Genomic DNA, 24,125 nt, shown 5'->3' on the forward strand with positions numbered 1-24,125 from the left:
TCTGAAATTTGCCTGACCCAAATACCTCATATTTTAAAGAAGTTAAGGAGACAGGACATCATAAGCTGGATCCAAATACAAAATGCACGGATCTCGATCTTCCATCCCATAATGCACTGGCAGTTTGCTATGTTCAACCAGTAGAACAAACAAGATAAAACCTAATCTTGCAGCACATTATGCAAATGGAAGATCAGGGTCTATTCTGTAACATATTCCCTGATCTGCTGGCTTATTATGTGGCAGCAGGTGAGGGGCTATGTCGTTTTGGAGCTAACTGCATTTATATTCAAGATATATGCCTTAACATTTTTTATCCATGTACCTGCTTTTTCCAGCTCATCTTTTTTCAGGATCTTCGCCTTTTCTTGCACAGGCAGGGCACTAAGCCTAATCTCAGATTTAGGGGAGGGAAATTTTGCAATTGGCTTCCCAAGAACCATGGAGGCATTGCGGCAGACATGTTTGATCCTGGGGCCCCTTACCTCACTGGTAGGTGAATCCCCTAGTGATTCTGGGGAACTTGTTAGAAGTGCACTAGACTGGTGTTTTTTTGTTTGTAAATCATGAGCTTCTGAAAGGTAAAATATCATGATGGAATTATGAAAGACAGTCCAATACAAGAGGCCCAAATGCAGCAAACTCGACACAAGAAGAACTTATAACCAACAAATTTAAAGATGTTCCTCCAGCTGCTCCTGAATTATGATGTTGTATTATTATGTCCTTTAGGTGGGCTGTTAACACTTGCTTTCTTTTTCTCTGGGTGCACTCATATTAAAGAACTAGTTGGTATAAAAGCAAACACAGTTGAACAAAGACCAAGACATGCTACAGTTTCTATTCATGCAATATTTATTATGTAAATATAACCTTTCAGATCAATTGTCCCTCTTAAAAAATTCATTGCATCAATCTGGTCCAATGTTACATCGTTATGATCCATAATTGAAATCAGTATATTTAACCAATGTCATCAGACAAATAACTTGATCATGCTCAAGATGCAACATCTGTCAACAAATGATGACCCAATCTAGTGTTAACTAGCAGAGCACACTCTCAGGCATAGACATGGTCTTCTGAAAGACTAATTTTCATTGGCTGAAGTACAACTTCAGCAGTGATTAGTTCTGACAACAATATCCACTACCCACCTAAACAACTACATTTGAAATATCAGTTGTGAAAGAAAATATTATGTTCATTCCTAACATGTCTTGTTCAAAATTTTCCAGCAAGAGACTGATACATTGTATGGATTACATTTTTCATTAATAAATAAAAAACATAACAAAAAAGAATCACATTTGCCAATGAAATTTCCAGCATTCTCCTTTATCAGCTCATCCTTGCATTTTCATCATTAAAAGTCACTGCTGACCATTATTGCAATGAACTTTCATGGTTTTGCTAACGATATAATGAATCTGATTTCTGAAGAAAACAATCTGATTAGCATGAAGAAAGTATTGCATGTGCAATAAGAATTTTCCCTTTTCTTCAGTGAACATCTTTACCCCACCCCAACAAAGACACACATACACACACACACTTTTTTGGACAACATTATGCTTTATTATTCTGAGTACAATCAAGACTTTTTGTTTTGTTTAATTAGCCATATTTAAACATGGTATTTTCATGCTTTCTGACCAACTTTTGTGTCAATTTAATGATTATTCATGAATGCAATGATGTTTCATTTTACAAGAATTAAAAAAAAGTGACACATGAAGCGTCAAGAAGCAAGCAAATCTTCGTGCATTTGTGACCCAGTTTGACACTACTTGCTGAAAGGAACTTCCAACAATTCAAAATAAGATAATTTCTTCCTTTTCGCAACTGAGTGTTTAATGTTTTCCAAATTAGCTGCTTTGGTGGTCATACTGTACGTCAGATTAGTTCCAAGTAGACATGTGAAAATATTATACTGATATGGCTATCCATTTGGGAGAAAACAATATTTTAAGATGGCCACTATAGTGACCAGACAGAATCAGCTTGCATCATCATGTCCAACTAGATGCCATAAGAAATGTTCTGATGAAAATCACATGTCAAAATGACTTTCCATTTATGAAGAGCAGCCATAACAAGACATCTGAGAGGAACACCATTTTAATTTAGAACAAACAGGACAGCTTAAAAAGTCTTCTTGTAGTAAATGTAAGCTGGGTTATTACACCTCTCATCCAGTAAAAAGTTGGAACAAATATTATTTACCCATTTTTGATAGTAACCCATTTTAGCGGTTACTGTCTCATGATAAAATAGAAATAATGCAGCAAGTTTTCTGAATCAAACTAAAGTTCTTTTGTTATATTATCAGGCTCAAAGGTTTTATGCAACTATTTTGAACATTCTAAATTTTGACCTCTCCACACTCAACCTATTATTGTCAGGGAGAGAGTCACTTTGTCTTCGAAGTTGAATCAAGCATGGACCCTGATTCCTCTTTGACCCTCAACTGTTCATTTCTGATCAGTTAAAACAGTTCAGGGTGTCACAATGGTCCTCAGGGGAAGGGGGTCAAATTGGCAACCTGATGTTAAGTCATTAGCACAACAAGAACTATGTCAGATGGAGACTGCCCATACAAGTTTTACGACTCTCTGCTTTAGTCCTAAAAGTTTTGTCAGTGGCAAAAGGGTGTCATTCATTTCAGGTGTAGGAGGAAAGGACTCTACAATAAAAATAGCAGAGCAAAACTTGCCAGTCAATTGTTTGACCAATGAACTTCTAAGGATACCCAAACATAAAATAAAGAATGGTGTTAAAATCTGAGAAGAGGTTAAACTAGTTTTAGATGTGAATAGTGTTCAATATATTTAATTTGTATTATTTGTTGGCTTTTCTTAATGATTATATGTTATATACATTGGTACTTTGTACTTGACCTTGTCCAACATAAAGTTCACTGAGTACCTGTCATTGATTAATCAATATCATATATAGCTAATATTTCTCTGACAGTACAGATTAAATATTTGGATCATTATCAATGGAGTTAAACATATTTATCTTAGCCTGAGTCTAAGGCATTGGAATTCACCATGGAAAAAGCTGGTGAACCTGATGTTTACCATGTTCTTTATTAAAATTTTAGTAATAGATTTTATCCTCTTGACAACTTGGAATGTTTTAGAAATGAACTTCTGACTGTAATCCTGGTTCTATATTTTGACTTAGCTTTTTTTAATTTAATTTTTGTTACGTATACTTGATTTAATTCATGTTTATTTTTAATTTAATTGTTTGTCAGTCTTAATTTTTTTATTCTATTATAGTGCAAATTTATTCACTAGAAATGATACTTTTTCAGAAAATTGTTTGACCTTGACTGTTAGTTTATAAACACCGTTTTGTTGATCTAAATTCTGACCTTGATTCAAAATTAGTAAACAAAGTTCTATTTTAAAATGATTGGTTGTTTCCAAGGTCATGATGGGCCTACATGGTTTAATATGTAAACAACTTATTTTATTTTTTATTTTAGCGAAAATTATTGGTCTAATCAAGGCCATATTCTGTGTATGTGATATAAATATGATCACGTGACCCCCCCCCCCCCCGATTTCACAATTCTGGTTTTTCCATAACTACACATTTGTTAGTTTTAATAGAGATGTATAGAGAGAGATTTCTCAGTTTTGGGTTTTTCACAGTGTTGTCAAGTTAATTTGTTGTAGCCAGATTTTGAGTTAATTATCTTCAAATCATTTGGATTTCAAAAGGATTAATTCTTTATTCTCTGGAAATATTTGAAGAGTGCTCACACAGATTCTGGAAAGACATTGCTTACAAGTTTAATTTGGATTTCCAATACCAGAGTGCCATTATTTGTATTTCTACAAGGAACTGTAGATAAGCACAGTACTGACTACAGCATATGTCATCATCATCCATCTTGGAATTTACATCAGGATTCGAATTTGAAATTATTAGAACATTTATTACTAGAACTTTTATAATTTAATTCGTGGATTATTCTTAGATTATTTTTGGATTTGATTCCTGAAACTTCTCCTTTTTTCATTTTTACAGAATTTTCCAAGAAAATAATTTGCTAAATTTTAAAAAGCTTGTTGTTTTCACTCTTTCTGTTTACTGTTTTTTCACTCTTTCTGTGTTACTGTTTATTCAAGCCTAAACACGTTAACATTTTGTTTACTTGAGAAATTATTCATTCTTGCCTTAACATAATTTAAACAGTCTTAAAGTTTTGTTCAGTTTTTCATGTGGGTGAATTATTTATTAAAATTATTATTCACTGGAAATACAAAGTGTTCATCAGTAATATTCTTGGGCAAAAACAATAATTAGTTATTATAGTGAATACAGACAAGAACATTTTTGGATTATATTATTGTGCATAGCATTTGCAAAAATGCAAAAGATTAAATAAACATATCTGAGATTTATCTAAACCATCAATAACATGATTTACTACAAAAACAGTACCTTTATTCTGATATTCTTCCTTTTTCTCAAACTTGTTTGATTTTTCTTGCTTGGCTTTGAAAATTTCTTTAAGGGCTTCTCGTGTACTTGTAGATTTTTTTGCAGTTTTGTCTTCAAACTCCTTCAATTTCTCACAGTCAACTTGTGATGATGACACTGAGGGATCTGGAGGACGAAATATCATCTCCCCTTTCTTTGAATCATCGTGAAAAGGAGTCAACTCCCTTCTAACGGTTTCTGTGTTTGCTTCTAAATCAGCCTTCTTACTAATTTCAAAAGTAGGCAAAGCTTCAGTTTGGGTGATGATTTTTATCACTGGTCCTGCAGAAAACGATGTCTGTGTGGTAGACTGAGATTTATCAGATGTCTTTACAATGACACTTGCCATGTTAGCTCTATTGGGCTGAAGCTCTTCAACTTTTGGAAACACACGCCGACACTTACGCAAACGACAGGAACTGCAATCCTTCTTTGTTTCCTTGGTAATCTTGCATTTGCCTATACAAAAAAAACATTGTTTACTAAGATTAATTAAATTCTTTTCATATTGAGAAAATCTCACTTGTTCCAAAAGACATTTAACATTCTATAGTTTAAGTTGAATCACCCAAAATAAAGCAACATCTAAAATGGACTGGCCAGAATCCTTGTGTTATACACAATGTCTTTATCTTCAAACAGCAAAAAATAAACTATCTTATTTCACATAGGCCAACAAGATACTAATCAAGTATTTGTCTTTGAGAATTATTTTTCTACCAATTTTCACTTGCAACTTATGCTTAAATGCATTTTTTTTCATTTTATCTTCCAATTTGACATTTCTTCACATGCCGCAGATATTCAAGAGCATGCAATCTGCGATGAAATACAGCATATTCCCAAGTTTGGATGCATAAAACATTTATCAAGTAAAGTTTGCAACAAGACAGTTGTCCAATATGGTGACTAGGATAACACAAGAAAACATGACACCTTTGAATGATATAACCCATGCTCCTCGTCACACTACAAAATATGTCTGCATTTACGAGCGCTGTGTAACCTACTGATGTTACTGATACTACTACTGTAAGTAACAATGAAAGTATTTAGCAGCCAGTGTTAGTAAACGAATGTACTCAATAAAACCCTTTTGTGAAAACTTCCTTCATCCTTTTTAGGCTAAAGGGTAAGCAAACAATCTTTCAAAAATAGTAATCTGGGAATTTATTACTTCAGAACAGATCATGTCCAACCTTTAAAATAAAAAAGCACTTTCTAGTGACTAAATTCTTGCTATAAGACATTGCCTGACACAGTCAACATCAGGCTATCCAGTTTCCACATCCACTGTGAGAAAAAGCTGTTTATTAATATCAACACAGCCTAATTAGCTTGCTTTGTTTTATAAATATTAATGTCAAACTTGTTTCTGCCTTAGAAAGTAAACTCGTATGAAATCCAATTGGAAGATCATCCTGAAACAAAATATTAAACGGTTCATAATATTTACAAATGTAAAATTGGGACACTATAGTTCAATGTGGTGAGAATCCCTGTTTAAGGACTTGTACTTTGTGTAGCAGGACTCCAGGTCTTCTAAATAATGGACACTTTAACTATATGGAGAACGGGTATTCGAGACTTTCATTTTGAAATTTGTACAAGAAGCTTTGTCTCATAATTTCCTACAAATCTTGATGATGAAACCTAATCATCTGCCGAAGCCATTTAGTAGAATACCTGCAAACTTGCAAAACAGTTTTCTTTTCTTCAGCTTTGTCACCTGTCCCCTGTAGAACTTCCGACATGAGTCACAGCTGGGAACTCCATAATAATACTTTCCATGCATAAGGCTGCTGTCCCCACATACAGCACACTTATTCCTCTGGGCTGCCAACTTCTTGGTCTCAACATCTATCTGGCTGACAGTGGGCTCTTCACAACTCCCAATTTCTGGGCTTTGGTCCATCTTCTCTGACAATGATTTTTCATCTGAATAAATTAAATAAAGGTAAACCTCCCTTAGCAGATATTTATTCATTTAAGATATACGCTTCCATATTACATCATTAATGAAAGTCTTTCTCAACTTAGTCATTTTCAAATTCTATATAAAAGACACCATACCATAAAAGTTAAATTGTGTCACCTACAATTGCTTTTCATAGAAGCGATTAATTGTGAAAACATAGATAAATTGACTCAAGTCAATGGCATGTCACTTCACGTCCCTGTACATAGATAAACTGACTCAAGTCAATGGCATGTCACTTCATGTCCCTGTATTTCCAAGCTATGCCAAGAGGAGCATGGCAAGACGCGGAAGCCAATATTTCAACACTATTAATACATATAGAGATACATACACACACACATATATATATAGTTACAAGATAGGAATCTAGATAGTTTTCAAGTTATCATCCCAGGGTAAGCTCCTGATTCTAGGACATGACCTAGAGCAGTTGTTCTCCACCTTTTTTGCTACAAATTCAAAATATACTTTTTCTGAGCCTCACTACCCCATTTCCACATTTTTGTTAAGTTTTTGACACCTTAAAAAATCCATTATTGTCATGGAATTGTGTACAGTATAAGAAATTACAACTATATCATAAATGAAGAAAACTGAAGATATGTTTTGTTTCCTCATATATCATTACCTGGGAGGGGGACATAGTTTTAATCATAACAATTTCCAGATATTGTTTTCTGTTCACTCACTGGTGTGCACACAAACAACTGGCAGTGGAGGACCTGTTGCCTCAAGTTCTATGTCAATGGATTTTACCATGAAGTCACCTTATTGAGCAATTCTTATAAATATCAACACAATACAAATGAATCTTATCAGGAAGCTGTCTATTTTATGGAAGCAAACTTCAACAAGGGTGGTATGTGAAAATAAAAAACCTCACTTCCTTGCAATGCAGTGATAGAAATGTTTTATATATTGAACCGTTTGGAATTTAAATGTCTACAAAGTCAAACCCATATCACATGATTTCACACAGAAGTCTGGTCGACCTTGTACATTTCACAGCTAATCAGGCAAGTCAAATTCAGTTATATGTCTCATACATTCCTTGATGACAAATGTTCGAGTTTTTATATTCCAGTGTGAATATTCTTGTGAGGGAAAGATGCATGAATGAACATGGTTATTATAATGACAACGTTGTACATTCTTACGAAAAAATTGCATGTGTGACAAAGTCTGTTTTTGTATACACATGCATAATGTTTATCATGGTATTCATGCTCAGATGTAACTCATGTAGTAAGTACATGATTCAGTTATTGTAATTTAGCTGTTGTGAACTCTGTGATACAAACACTGCAGTTAATGAAAATAGGGATAAAAAGTAGTGAATTTGGACATGAATTTGTGAAAATAGGGATAAAACGTAGTGAATTTGGACATGAATTTGTGAAAATAGGGATAAAAAATAGTGAATCTGGACATGAATTTGTGAAAATAGGGATAAAACATAGTGAATTTGGACATGAATTAGCGAAAATAGGCATAAAAAGTGACTTGAACTTCCTCAACTGCTTGATCGTAAATTTGTTTTCTAAACAGTTCAGACTTCTTGCCTGCTGGTTGATCTTGGTAACTAAAATTGCTGACAAATTTTCTGCAGCTAAGGAGGCCCTAAAGTCTGTCTTATTTTTCTTCACTAGAGAAAATACTCTTTCGCTCTCACTGTTGCTGTGAGGAATGCAATGGAGCTGCAGCACTTTTGGATCGTCCACAGGAAAATTTGGAAGTGATTTTCGAGTCCGGGAACATTTGTCAAAACAAATGTTTAGCATGGTCTCCAGCTGATAAAGGTGGATCGTGTTAAACAAGAAAACTCACAAATAATGCCTCAGCATTGGTAGCTTGCAGGTCTTCCACCGAAGGCATAAAATATTCCAGAGCTGAAAACTGCGACTTCTTAATTTTCCCAACTTCTACGTGATTTTTGCAACCGATGTGCTTCCTCACATCATTTCAGCCACCATGCCCAATACTAAAATTTGTGGCACACAGTGTGCAAAAAGCTTGATGTAAATCAATGTTTAATGGAGACAGGTGTGTATCAAATTGCCAAACTACCGTGTTCGGTAATGTCCTTTAGAGGGAGAATTTTATTCTTAAAAAAGCATTTATTTATACAGCAGCCAGAAAGAATATTAGGGACATGGTAAACTTTATTTTCATGGTAAAGTTGTCACAATTGAAAAATCGCAGAAACTGTTACTCAAACTACCCAGTCAAGCTGACCCCGACTGTGGCGCCTCTGGAAAAGGCGGCAGAGATATTTGAGTCTGATTGGTTACGTTAAATAAGGGGGTGTTTCCCGCACTAAATTTCCTAGGTTTTAATATCGCCACATCAAAAAGCTTTTCCTGCAAGAGGAAACCCAAGAGTAGGACTCCGGGAGGAATTTGTAAGAAATTCCCTCATAAAAGAACTATTGTTCTAAGAGGACTGTTGTTGAAAGAAACTGATGAACTCATTTGGTGATTAGAGGGAAGAACGTTGAAAGCAAAGGTAGTGTGACAATTCAATGTAATTTGTTGATGTCATATATAATGCTTTTCTGAATTTATTTACTTGTATTTGCATGAATCTTTTTTCTACATTCGTATAATAATTTGCTTTATGAAGTATAACTGTGTTTTATGAATTTTTTTTATTTGTCGCCTTGTTTACATAAGAATTAGGTTCTAAGCATTACATTACTTAATATGATTACGAGAATCCATGTGAATTCACAGAATTTATAAGATTTCACATATGATTAAGAGTGTATATTGACTGAAATGATGTAGTAATTGATGTAATGTATCTCATTTATGTGCTGTGTAAATTGAGGCTGGCTCAGAACCCCAGGCCTTGTATGGTGTGTTAATGTGTGATGTTAATGCATAATGAATTAGCCATTTGACTAACTAGGGTCATCATAGGACATGTGGAGGAGTCGACTGATAGCTGTAGCATCTGTCTAGCACTGTTAGTAAAATATGATAATGAGGGAGAATAATGGAGTTGACTGATAGCTGTAGCATCTGTCTAGCACTGTTAGTAAAATATGATAATGAGGGAGAATAATGCAAAATCCCCTGTATCATAAATAACAGGAAATATAGGTTGTCTCTATTTATATTTATTTAAAAGGGAGAAAATAGCTCATGAGACGTATACTGTGACATCATCCTGAGACGCAAACTGAGAAGTGCAGTGGGACACACAATCCTGTGACGTATTAATTTCTGAAACATATTCTGAGAGTATCCTGAGTGGGATGGTGGCAAGTATCATCCTGAGATCCAAGGGTCTGAAAAGCTACAGTGGAAGCAGAGCAAACTGGGGACAAACAGGTTATGCAATTGTATAAGACGTTGACTTCGATTATTCACTTGATCCTCTGATGAACTAAATATATCAGTAAACAGATCAGCTATTTTATTTAAATCTATTTGTGATTTCTCTGTAATTCAGTGAAAGTTTTATTTCTAAAAGCAGAGTATATTCCTGATGTAATAAATCCTCCCAGTTGTTTATGTAATTTATTCAATTGTTTGTTTACATGTACGGGGGCTCGTGTTGGTTTGTTCTATATATCTGCTCAGATCTATATTTATTTCACCTATAAGTTTTCACCACTTATATTTATATTTACTCAAACTGAGCAATAACATCAAGGGCAGTCAACCCCTAGATAACAAAACCCCAAATTAAGAGGGACACCCAGCAAAGTCACCACCTCCCACCCCGACACATTATCCTGACACCAGGCTGACCAGTCTTAACACTAACCTCTTAATGCTGAGCGCCAAACAAGGCAGTTGTTAAATGGATTCAACTTAGGTGATCATTTGGTAGTACAGACACAATGTTAAATCATCTAAAAACGCAAACATATCCTCTTTCGTTAAACACATAACCTCTATAATGGTTCATAAATTAATACTCAATCAACAGCAAAATATAGCTTTCACAACTCCCATACTTTAGTCATTGTTGACAGTAAAATGGCAAAAGAGCAACGAACAAATAGCCATGATGTGTGTGTGCATGACCTGCCACCTCCTACCGCAGTGGAGGAAGTATGTTTCCAAAGTTTACCCATTCATGTTGATACCAAGTAAATTTAAAATTATTTTTATACAAATAAGTAAATGTCTGCTTTAAAGTGAGTGATTACATTATGAAAACCTCTCCATCTAAAAACAGATGCATTCATGTCTGTGTTGATTCTATAGGAAAGAAGGACTGCAACTTTTGATGGTGGGACTCCTATTTTTCCCAAAATGGGAGTCCTGGACTCCTATTTTTAAAATCATAACAAGACCTCTGAACGTGGTGTCAGGCTGAGTGGAAAAAAACTAAGTTAAGTATCAAAACTGGAGGTTAGATATATAAAAAAAAATTGAGAGTCTCTGAAGCATTAATGATAGTAAAGGGGAAAAAACTGTTAATTAATTGTTTATTGGGTAACAAGTAAAAAGTCATGCATTCATGTATAATCAACCTAAGTCAACATGATGGATCTCTCTCAATGATGACTGTCAAACTACAGTAAAATGAAGATACTTTCAGTTATCAATCTTTTTTTAAAAACATGATCACTGTATAATTTAACAAGAGATAATTATTCTTCAAAATACGGACAGATTTGACTCCACATCAGAACTGATAATCACTTTCTTGTTAGAGAAAACTATCTTATGGAATACCATATGACAATGTTAACAGTTTCATTTCACTACAAAGACTTGTAAACATTTAAAAAATTTGATAAATGTGACAGCCCTATGAGGAGTGATTTATCTGGTGTGAACAGCTAATTTCAAGTGGACCCATCAAAATTCAATTTTCTGGATGTGCCAAAAGATCATTCTCTATATTGTGCTCATAATTAAAGTATAAACTAATTTTTCACAAGTATGTTGACATTAGCAACTGCTAAAACTGCTGATGCCAATTAAAATCATCATGCTGATTCACTTAAACAAATGGCAATTTAAAGTCTCAGGAGATGTGTACTGTACTGTTGTCTGCCGAATTTTAATTTGAAACAAACATCGTCCACAACTGTAACTTACTTTCAAGCCTGAATAAATGATTTGATAGATAACATTTCTTAACCGAGTAATAGTCAGAAATGCATTATTAAACAATAAATGAAACTTTTATTACCTTATATATGAAGTCAAACTGCAAACAATAAAGATCCTGATTTGCCGTAGCATAATGCACCTGCGGATCTGGGTCTATGCTGTTTCTTCTATGGATAACCCATAACAAACTGTACAGACCCAGATCTGCTGGTGCATTATGTGATAGCAGATCAGGGTCTGTATAGTTTGCTGCTGGTCTAGTCTTATACACAAGTACATAGAGCAGTTTTAGAATACAAATTTCAGAGAAAGGGGAGTTATAAACGAAAATGCATGACAATATTTCATGATGACAAAACATGAACAGGAGCCATAATCAGAATAGGAAATTGAAATCCAATGCTTTCCTGGTAAGGAGCCCCAAGTAGCCTAAAGCCAACATACCAATGTAGGTCTTAATTACTGCAAAATATATGTTGCCAACATACCAATAAATGTCTTAATTACTACAAAAGATACAGCGCCAACATACCAATGAAGGTCTTAATTACTGCAAAAGATATGGTGCCAACATACCAATATAAGCCTTAATTACTGCAAAAAAGCATAGTGCCAATATACCAATGTAGGTCTTAATTATTGTAAAAGATAAGGTGCCAACATATCAATAAATGTCTTAATTACTACAAAAGATACAGCACCAACATACCAATGAAGGTCTTAATTACTGCAAAAGATATGGTGCCAACATACCAATATAGGCCTTAATTACTACAAAAGATACAGCACCAACATACCAATGAAGGTCTTAATTACTGCAAAAGATATGGTGCCAACATACCAATATAGGCCTTAATTACTACAAAAGATACAGTGCCAACATACCAATGAAGGTCTTAATTACTGCAAAAGATATGGTGCCAACATACCAATGAAGGTCTTAATTACTGCAAATGATATGGTGCCAACATACCAATATAGGCCTTAATTACTACAAAAGATATGGTGCCAACATACCAATGAAGGTCTTAATTACTGCAAATGATATGGTGCCAACATACCAATATAGGCCTTAATTACTACAAAAGATATGGTGCCAACATACCAATGAAGGTCTTAATTACTGCAAATGATATGGTACCAACATACCAATATAGGCCTTAATTACTACAAAAGATACAGCACCAACATACCAATGAAGGTCTTAATTACTGCAAAAGATATGGTGCCAACATACCAATGAAGGTCTTAATTACTGCAAATGATATGGTGCCAACATACCAATATAGGCCTTAATTACTACAAAAGATACAGCACCAACATACCACTGAAGGTCTTAATTACTGCAAAAGATATGGTGCCAACATACCAATGAAGGTCTTAATTACTGCAAATGATATGGTGCCAACATACCAATATAGGCCTTAATTACTACAAAAGATACAGCACCAACATACCAATGAAGGTCTTAATTACTGCAAAAGATATGGTGCCAACATACCAATGAAGGTCTTAATTACTGCAAATGATATGGTGCCAACATACCAATATAGGCCTTAATTACTACAAAAGATACAGCACCAACATACCAATGAAGGTCTTAATTACTGCAAAAGATATGGTGCCAACATACCAATGAAGGTCTTAATTACTGCAAATGATATGGTGCCAACATACCAATATAGGCCTTAATTACTACAAAAGATACAGCGCCAACATACCAATGAAGGTCTTAATTACTGCAAAAGATATGGTGCCAACATACCAATGAAAGTCTTAATTACTGCAAATGATATGGTGCCAACATACCAATATAGGCCTTAATTACTACAAACGATACAGCGCCAACATACCAATGAAGGTCTTAATTACTGCAAAAGATATGGTGCCAACATACCAATGAAAGTCTTAATTACTGCAAATGATATGGTGCCAACATACCAATATAGGCCTTAATTACTACAAAAGATACAGCGCCAACATTCCAAAATAGACCTTATTTACTGCAAAAGATACGGCGCCAACATTATGTAGGTTTTAATTGTATAGTTTGAAAACAAGGTTTACAAAGGTTTGGGATTTGAAACTGATAAAGCAACAGTCAACATTACGTTCAACTTCATAAGTTTGTAAAGTACATTTTTTTTCTTCTCCATTTTACATGATGATGGCAATCATATCTCCAGCCATGAGACCTACTCATATAGACATGTTATATCCAAAAATTTAATTGTGGCCCATCCAGCTTTTATTTACAAAAATCTGATTATTCCTTTTGATTCTCCTCTTAAGAGGCTCATTTTCCATTTCATCTGGGTACCATTTTAAAAAAATTTAATATCTTATAATCATGTTTCATCACGCAGACACTTTGCAAGAAAAAATATGTGTAGTTTAAAACATCTGAGGTACTATATAAAGTTAGTCTGGTTTCCTGACTAACTCCACTAAATCTAATATGAAACCCAGATACAAATCAAACACGGATGAGCCAAATATCCGGATTTTACCACAACAATTATATGTCCATATTTTTGGGGCTTTTAATCCATAAGTCTGTAATTTAAGGGTCATTTTCATAAAACTTATGGCAAAATCTTAAGGATTGGCAGGTTTGAAATTTCAGTAATTAAACAGGAATTCTAGTCGAGTATATACGCCAATTTTCACAGCAATATTTGTCATTTAAAAGTGATTCATGTACTAATGAGAAGACAGAATGAAGTAGCCAAGGGGTCAATTATGTCGTGATTTCTGATCACAAGGATATATCTTTGGAATTTAATTTTAAAAAATCAAACAATTTTACAGTTAACTACATTCTAAAATTTAACTTGATAACACCATATTTGTACAAGTTTTCTTTACCAAAAAATCAAGAAAAGATTTTTGTGAAACAATAGTAATTTTACCTTCATCTTGTGTGAGCTGCGGTCTCTCCACCTTATCCATATAACTTCCTGACATGGCAGTTGTAATTCTAACTGGCACTGCTGGGGCAAGACCCAGTTTCCGTTGCCTCTTTAGCTTTCTCTCTAACTTAGCCTCCTTCTTCATTTGAGCTTTTAGAGACCGAGCAAGGGCTGCCTTGGACCGATTGAGAGCTGTCATGTTCAGCTGAAACTTTGCTTTGCGTAAGATGGAGCTACCACGCCACCTTGACATTTCAGTTTGTCCCTCATTGCCCAAACCTGATTTCCTGAATTGAGACAGATTGATTGAACTAAATGCACTGACTCCAAACTTGGGTGGAGCAAAGAGAGTTGATGAGCGAATGGAAACTGGGGGCTGTTTGGAGGCAGAAATTGAAGCTGCTGGGGGAGAATCACTTGTCCCCGCCTCCCAGGAATAGGTTTTACAGCTCTCCTCGATAACTTTCTTTAAAGTGCTATCCTCTGAATTTTCTGTTAATTTCATACGCATTTTTAAACTGGGTTTTCGTTCACGTTTCCCTTCCAATACCAGTGGCATTTCAAGCAACCCTGGTCTAGAAGAAAGACCTGAACCCAAGTTTGAAGGAGGGGATGAAAGGTTAGGAAATTCTGGTCTAAATTTAGTTGGGGTCTGAAAAATAGATTTTGAAAATCCCTTGTCTGGTGATACAAAACTTGTCTCAACAACCTTCTTGTCACTTCCATCAGGAGGTGTTGCAATTTGAACATCGTTTTGCTCAGCAGTCTTTGGACGCTTTGTGACAATGATATGAAATGAGTCATCTTCCAAAAACCTTTTATTAGGTTTAATAACTCTAGAAGATCGAGAACTTTGGGTTGGCAATACAAACTGTTTTCGATGAGAGGTTGGTGTAAAAGTGGGTTTCTTTGCTTGCTTAGCATGGTGAAGAAGTTGTTTGGCAACGTTTCTTTCCGTTCTTTTTATGGACACTGAAGATAATTTCTGTGTTGAAACTTTACTTTTCACAAGTCCTTCCTTATAGTGGGGAGATCTATTTAAAACTCCTTTTACAATCCTACCCTTTTCACCTCCAGGGCTAAGTTTTATTTTTATTTTTCCTAAAGATGTGTCAAGACCCTTTTGCACTTTAGGAGATTTTGCATCACTAAGTCGTCTCCCATCTTGGGAATTTCTCTGCAACAACACTTTCTTTGCCTCCTCAACAGGTGAGCTCAAATCTTTCACTTTTCTGATGAAATGTGATTTACTTGGCGTTGTCAGTCCTTGTTTGATCAACTCTTTATAAGATTTCCTTAATACAGCTTTAACCCTCCCTCTAGTTCTTTCCGAGGCTGGCAGTTCATCTAGTGAGGATCTAGCCTGTGAGAAACGGGTTCCTGAGCAAATAGGAGTGTCCACCAACTCCATTTCAATCTCTTCTTCTGTTTCTCCATCTTCCAATGCAGCTTTAAGTTTCTTTTCCGCCTTCTTGACATCTCTAACGTCAAACCCCTCAAATTCTTCTTCCTGCAAAATGACAGAAGAAAAGCAACTTTCTCAGAACAAAAATACATTACTGCAAGCAGAATGGCCAATCTGAATTGGTACAAAGGAATCCAACTATAACTGCCAATTGTGTTATAACAAGAATTATCAAACATTTGATGAATGCGTGTGTGTTCAAACCCATGACCTCCCACTTCTGAGGTGGACGCTCTAACCACCAGGCCACCGGAGCAGTCTTGATGAATGTGTGTATGAGTATGTGTGTTTTGAGGTGAAGGGGGAGGATGTACAAAATGCCAGTCAAACATACTAATAATTTTACTACCTGAAAGATTCACTTTCAACAAAATATCAGACATCTATATGAATCAGACCTCTAAGAAGTTAAGAGACAAAGAATGCAAAAATGTGTTGATTTTTCTTCTGGTCATTTTCTATAGTCAATTTGCATTGTTTTCTTGTTAGTTTTTTCTCCTTTTTGTGTGTCTTTTTCATTATATGCTATAGATAAGTGTACGCTGAACCTGACCATGGCAAAAATCAAGTTCATTTTCTACCACACCAGAATCATTATTTTAAAAAATTCTGTAAACAACCAATACATAGCTAAAATTCTCTGAGTATGGGTTTAATATTAGGATTATTATTAATGGAAGTAAACATATTTATCTCTAAGTCAAAAACACTGTTTTCATTGTTCTTTATTATAATTTCAGACCTTTTAATTATAACTAAGAATTTAACCTGTAAACATTTGAAGCCTTCCATAAATAAATTAGTAAAAGTTTATTTATTTTTTTAATGCGAATTTTACCTGACTCTTTCATTTGGACTAGAATTTATTTATTCAAATTATTTAATTCAAGTGATTCTTCTCTGAAAATACAAAGTGCTCAAGGATAACATTCTTGGAAATGGACATGGATTTATAGTGAAATTTCAAAAAAGGATATATTCCTTGATTATATTATATATTGTGATTCAACAACTGTTGGTGCATCAATACATTCAGTATTACATTATTTGTTTATGGAATAACAATAATGTTTACACTGAACTTTAATCATTAGGACTTTGTGTTACAAATTCTAGGATTATTTGGGTTTTATGCTGCTATACCATAAGTTCTTTTTTTAAATACATTTTCACTTTGTATTCTTGAGAAATAAATTATTTATTGAAGTTTACAAAGCTTGTTGTATCTCAGTTTTTTTTATTATTTCATGACTATTAAGTCGTAATAAATTCAGTGTTACAGTTGGCACCTTTACTTTGGTGTGCAGGTGTTTAAACAAAGCCACTCTGTCTTAAAAACAATAGTGATCTTGGCAGACCCGACAAAAATCATAAAATATTGACATTCCGTCTCTTACATCCTTCATGGAAAATTATCATCAGATAGAAGAAGAAAAAACACACTAATAATGCAAATTTCACTAAGAAATCAGGTGTTATTTGTGCAACTCCAATATCTCAAGTTACAAACCTTGTGTGTCTTCTAAGAAGTGGAGTATTACAACATAATATTTTCATTATTTTGACCCATTTCAGCATCAAGCTTACATCAGGCATCCACGGTTCTTCAGCTAGACAGTACAAATTATAGTGAAGTAAACTGTGTGGAGTAAACTGATGCAGGTATGAGTAATTCTTGCAACTCATTCACCCAAGAAGAGTGTGCTTGGGAAATTGTTTCTTAAGTCCTGAACGTGTCAGCTTGTCTGACATTTTGAGTAATTTCGCTTTAATAAGTTACAGCTAAGACAAAAAACCTGGATCCATGATGTGACTATGTTATATCTGAATTTACTTCATGACAAAGCATGATTATAACAGGTTCCCTGATATGGTGAACAAATGCTTTAATCTTTTGCGAGCCATGCTGACACTAGCATTTGCCCAAAATTGCCAAATGCAACTAAGTATAACATATTGATTAACTTCAGCTAAAACAATAAATCTGGCAATTAACACATTTTATACTTGTCCATTAGTCGTTCGATTTTCACCACTGCCAGTTGAAAATGTATAATTCATCATACAATCAAACATTAGCTTGTAAAGAACAATTTAAAAGAACAAGGAGAAAATGACTGCAGGATAGGAGATGGAAAATTCCATGGAGCAATTCTTCTCATAGACACCAAATAACGGAACATTCGAGGACAAAGATCTGAAAATAATTTTGAAAATTCTAGCACCCACCTAGCTAAATACTGTTTTCTCTGAAGGTAAATTTCCTGAGGCATTTCGGAACTCCTACACATTTCTTTAGATCTTAAAAATCCACATTATATGCGTTCTACACCCAAACCATGTGTTTAATAGAGAGGAGACACACGATAATAGACACTCTACAGAGAAAATCTTCAAAACGTACGAATGTAATCAAAGTACATCAAATTTAACAATAAAAATGCTACCATAATGTGAATGTATAAAAATAAATGACAAAGGTTCTATATGTAAAATCTTTAACGCATATGGTTATTTGTGGATTTGTGTAAATTACAACTTTCTTCTTAAATAATTCAATCAAATGTTACTACTGAAATTTACTCTGAAGTTAATGTAGTTTTGTCTTTCCATAATTTTGCTGATGATCAGTTTAATGAGTCATTTTCCTCACTAAAAACTTCTCTATTATCACTCAACATGTTCAACTGTCTTGGTCATAACTACATATATCACATGACCCAATTTTTCTAACATGCTGCCAAGGATGGAAAGACAGGAATAAAGCAGATTAATTTGGGATCAAAATGTATCTAACAATATATAACATTTTAATATTTAAAATTGTGGTGTGAAACCGTAACTTCTAAGACAATAGACTCATGTACCAATGCAAGATGAAGGCCAAGATAAAATACAAAATTGATAATTACAACATACGCACAACAGGCTCGATTCCCAGTTCTATTAAGAGAAAATGTGGTTTCCTCAGATCTTATCCTTCATCTTACCTAACACGTCTAATTTCGTCATCACAGAATTACTCAAAACAAATAATGAAAAATCAGCATACATTTCAACATGTTACTGGTTATATTTAGTTTCAAAACAAAAATACAGGCAAGAAGGATTTTCTTTACTATCTAAGACAAAAGGGTCTTGTGATGTGTGATGTGATTTGGATTTTTAACGTAGCTTTAACAATTTTCCAGTCATATCGCTATGATGTCTGCAATGTGGCAGTTTATAGTGATGTCTAGCACTGGGGCATCATGCCGCAGACATGTAGCATGATGTCCCACCCAGTCACATTATCCTGACACCGGGCCGACCAGTCCTAACACTAACCTCTTAATGCTGAGCGCCAAGCAAAGCAGCTGTTAGTACCATTTTTGTAAGTCTTTGGTATGACTCGGCCGGGGATCAAAAGGGTCTAAAAGGGTAAAAACCAGAGTCAATCACCTACTCGAATGAGTGGGATAGCGATGTTTGATTGGGTAAATGCCTGGGATGATATAATGACAAAATTATCAATAGAATATAACATAAAACACCATAACTTTGCAAGAGAAAAATCCACTCTAAGAAACTGGAAGAAAAATATATTGTCGAGTCACATCTGCAACAATATTTTTTTTCTTCCCCAGTTCAGAGGCAATCTCTGTCATCTGACCGTAGCTCTTCAGTCCCAACCATAAATAAATCAGCATGGGGCTTGATGAGTTATGGTAACATAAAAGCAGAAAAATCTCTCAGTAGAAACAATGTTTTTTCCATATATTTCTGCTACTACTAAGTATATTCACTGCATGTTTATTCAGTGGAATTGTATTAAGCTTCCGATATTATGAGCATATCTGAAAAGCAATATTCACTAGACTGTGTGATATGGGGAAGTTAAGCATCGACTTTGCCAGGTACGGTACAGTAAGCATGTACATGGTACTATTGTTAGTCTAGGGCTGCAAAGTGTGGTGTTTGCAAGTCGGCAACTTTAAAATACATCATATAAGTTTTGGAACAGTAAATGAAATGGATTATTTTCACAATATTTATGGTCGATCGATAAATGACGAAAGAATAGCCTAGTGTTGCGCCAGAGATAGGGAATAGTATCATGAGTTACTGTCATAACGACAGAACTATCCTAAATTATGAAATATACATACAAAACATCGTATCAAAGCTAGTAATATAAACAGGTGGAATACTTGATAATTAAACTATATAGAAACTATAGTAACGTGGCAGAATTGTCACTCTTAAAGGTGTATCACAACGTTATCCGTACATAAACCCTGGCAAGATAACGATGACGGCCATTTTGGATATATCCAAGCACCCCATCCTATATGTTTACCTCGTCCGACTCTCCAAAAAGCTCCCTAAATGCTCTTAAACCTCTGTGGATATTTGCAACAATTGTCAAAGCAGGATCTGATACATTTTTGGCGTCGTCTGCGCCATATCGAATCCCAAGTCGATCAAACCTGTAGCCCGGACGACCTGGGAACCGAAGTCGCGCCATGTTGATTCCGATTGAGATGAAAGATGGCGGTTTGACACAATGAGGATCTTTTCAGACCCATTATATGACGTTTTTTCTTCATTATAAATAAAAGTAAACTTTTTTAAGTAGTACTTTCAAGGACATTGAATGGTAAATTGAGACTTTAAGTTTTGTGAACAAGGCTTTACGTCAATTCGACAAAATATAACTTTTTCAATGGATGTTTTACTAAGACTCGGTTCTGGGCCACCAGCAACCAATTGGTGTGCAACAAATACCCGCCAAGTTATGATGGCCTTTTGACATAATATTTTCAACATCCAAAAGACCTTATTATCAGGCGGGAAATTAAGCAAATGGTGATTGTTTTAAGTTACGTTCATAGTGGTCTTTCAATTAAACGAATAAACAGACAACTTTTCATTTTGAAATGTTCAACACATGTTCAAAAATGCAATGAGGCCTTCTCGCTGATTTGGTAGCGTGAAATTTGACGTTTCGATGTGTTTCATACTTGGGGGCTGATTTCTGTTAATAAATCAATTTGTTTCAAATCAGTAATGAAAATAACATTAAGAATCTAACTTCCTTTTAACAGATCTAGTTTAATTCCCAGTAAACAACATGTAGGTGGACGATCTCAATTTTCATGATAGTAAACTGGTGTAGTAAGATGTCCATATATGGAAAATTAAACTGGGTCACGTAGAACGAATTATTTTTTTCTTCTTCAATCAATGGCATTGTTACCAATATTATAGTTTTGTTTGATTTTTTTAGTTTGTTTTGTTTTGGCTTAGTTTGTTATTTTTGTTGGTTTTTTTGTTTGTTTTGTTTTGTGGGGTTTTTTTTGTTGATATTTCTTTTTCTTTTTTTTATTTGTTTGCTTGTTTCTTTTTCCTTCGCCCCCTTCTTTAAACGCAATAACAGCACGAATATAGATAGAAAATAAACAACACAAATAAACTAAGATGACAAAATATTGAAATGTTCATCTATTTTTGCGTGATCCTCTCCCTCGTGGTAAAATGTCAGTATTTATCGGTAAGCGCATTAATTCAACTATAGCAATCGCCGTTCATCTAATTAAGAAAAATAGCTATCACGGGGAGGGAGACAGGGCCGGATTATCCATAGGGCAACGTGCCCAAGGGCCCCCGAGGCTCAAGCCCCCATCCCCACCCCAATATTATCGTCTGATTTCACAGGCAGTGTTGTTAACAGTACTGTAACCATAACAATGGACAAGGCAGGATAGCTATGGGCCACCTATGTTGGCTGTTCCCAGTGCCCCCAAAGGCCTTAATCCTGCCCTGGAGGGAGAGCAGGGAGGTTCGTTACTATAAGTTGGGTATTTTGTGAAGCCAATTAATAAAACCACAAGCTGAGCAGATATGCTACCCATGCAATGGTATACCCCAACTGTTGTCACCAATATATTGATATAAAACCTGACAACTCTGATTAATTCAATGTATTTATCGGTAAGCGCGTTTATTTTAACTCTTAAGTTTATTAGACAATAAATAACGCATTTGGATCACGCCTTAGGCAACACCTTTTGTGGTAGTGACCTTAATACCAGTCGATGAGTTGCAGAAGCCTCGAGGTTGGGGGTGGGGGTGAAGATTAACGTTAGCGCGTAGGTAATTAGTATGGCAGACGGCGCAACGCCTAGCGTGTAAATGACATCATACGATATTTATAGCTGTCTGAAGAACCCTCTAGAAATGGGGGTTCTGTACCACTTTTTCAGAAGTGGTCATTCGAGCGTAGGAAACGGGATGGACCACTCCAACGTGATGTTTTGGACCAGTATAGGAAAATGGGGGTTCTGGACCACTTTTCCTTTAAGTGATATTATGTAGACATTACGGTTTTGGACCACATGTTTCTGCCTATAGAAATGCGGGTTCTGGACCACCTTGGCTTGTGTGTATTATATATCTAGGTTTTATTTTGATTTGGTTTGGTTGTGTCTATGCGCGAGTGTGTGAGTGCCGTCGGTGGAGTATCGTTTATCATCAAATGGGCACAGTCCTATTTTGTTAATGGGCATTGTGGACATTGTGTGCCGTTGTAATCGGAAAGTTCTCATGAAGTAGTAATGTAGATGTCCATGTAGTGTTTGTGTGTAATGCTGGTGGATGACTAATTTGGTGGTGACGGTTTTCTTTAATATACTCCTTTGGATTTTTTCATGACGGTGCCATCGTCGAGGGTAATTCAATACATTTTGGATCTACGTCCCATGAATTTCGTGATGGGTACACAAAGAGTTTCATCATTTGAACTTTACCAGCACTATTGTATTGTCTTCGCAGTGGAAGGGGTGGTCTTGTGGATAATCGCTGAGATCGAAGAGTTATCGGTGCTGATACATGTCCGCATAGCCGCGTAGGCGTAGATGGTGTGAATTTCATACACCAGCGAGTCGGTATCGGTCATGAGTAGCGTGGATTTGTCGCTATACTTCCGCTTGATGAGGTCGTAATGAAACTCAACATGAGCATCTTGGAGAGATAGAGGATGGCTGAAAAGACGTATATGGCTTTGTGATGGGGCGTGATGAACTTTGTTGAGCATGAGTGCATGTTGTAGAGCTTGTTCGAGTAGTCGATGGTGTAATTTGTACCTGGTTGTGTTTGCGAGATTGGGTACCAGTTTTGTTTTTTTACATTAGCATCTACAAGTCCGAATTGGTTTTTCTGCTGTAGTTGCTCCTAAGAAACCATCGAGTTGGTGACAAGAATTTGTTCGGCACAGGACGGATAGTCGGAATGAGTGTCGTGGAGATGTTGTGGATACCCAGGAACGGCTTCGACGAAATAGCACCAGTCGTCATGATATCCCACCTGCTCTCCTGTGATCCGCTGAAATGTCCTACGGGAAGCGCTTGTGACATCGACCGTCCTTAGAGAATGTTTGTGTCGATGTAGCTTTGTGGCGTAGGCTTTGTCGGATCGTAGTTTTTCATATACTTGTGGTTGACGACGGCATATTTTTTTAAAACTGAAGACGGTACTTCCGCTGAGTACCATGTGCTCAGTGAACACGAACATATCTGGATCGGTGAAGAGTTCTAAGATGACTCCGGAATGTTTAATAAGAGCATCCAAGGAGAGTCTATGTGAGGAGAAGAACCAGAGTGGATCAACGGTTTATGTACGCTTTCCTGAAATTGTCGAGCACATCCACGAGCACATCCGATTTGAGATAGACATCGTGATAATGGCCGAGGATTTTGCAGTCGAATTAGATCCATCTCTTGTTCGCGCACTGGTACTCACCGTCGGTAATCCCTGACAGGTGCAGGTGGAAATAAAAGGCATCTTGGGATAGCAACGAGGTTTAATCGAAACTCCACCACGAATCGATGTGCTCGTAGGGATAAACTTCTTTTTGTTTGAGCAAATACGCATTGGAGTCAAATTCATTTTTCAGGTTGTGGAATGCAGGATAGTTTTTATCGAGTTTCTTCAGCGACACCGGCATGAAATTTGTGCTATCGATGAATCGAAAAATTCCAATCGAGAACGACATGTAATTTTCAAAATTGTTTGGGATGCATTTAATTTTTGATCCAACCTCGAGGAGAAGTTGTTTGACGCGTAGATGACTGAGTGCAGAAACGATGAAATGTACATCGTACCCTCGTAGACTATAAGTTATCACCGGAATAAAATATTGATCTTTG

At 35.6% G+C, this 24,125-nt stretch overlaps 1 protein-coding gene across 1 annotated transcript in view; it reads right to left on the minus strand.

Moving 5' to 3' along the window:
- The window catches only part of LOC149793345 (uncharacterized), a 117,169-nt gene extending 96,723 nt beyond the window's left edge, over positions 1–20,446 (minus strand). The window contains exons 1-5 of the mRNA XM_089968985.1: positions 20,279–20,446; positions 14,475–15,984; positions 6,190–6,441; positions 4,465–4,962; positions 326–574 (exon numbers count right to left, since the gene is read on the minus strand). Of these exons, the coding sequence (XP_089825111.1) occupies positions 326–574; positions 4,465–4,962; positions 6,190–6,441; positions 14,475–15,984; positions 20,279–20,446 (2,677 nt within the window). The remainder of the gene's footprint in view (positions 1–325; positions 575–4,464; positions 4,963–6,189; positions 6,442–14,474; positions 15,985–20,278) is intronic.
- Positions 20,447–24,125: the final 3,679 nt, after the last annotated feature.

The sequence above is a fragment of the Sinohyriopsis cumingii genome, chromosome 8 (genome assembly GCF_028554795.1).
Source record: "Sinohyriopsis cumingii isolate HCF-2022 chromosome 8, ASM2855479v2, whole genome shotgun sequence".
In the NCBI taxonomy this organism is placed as follows: domain Eukaryota; kingdom Metazoa; phylum Mollusca; class Bivalvia; order Unionida; family Unionidae; genus Sinohyriopsis; species Sinohyriopsis cumingii.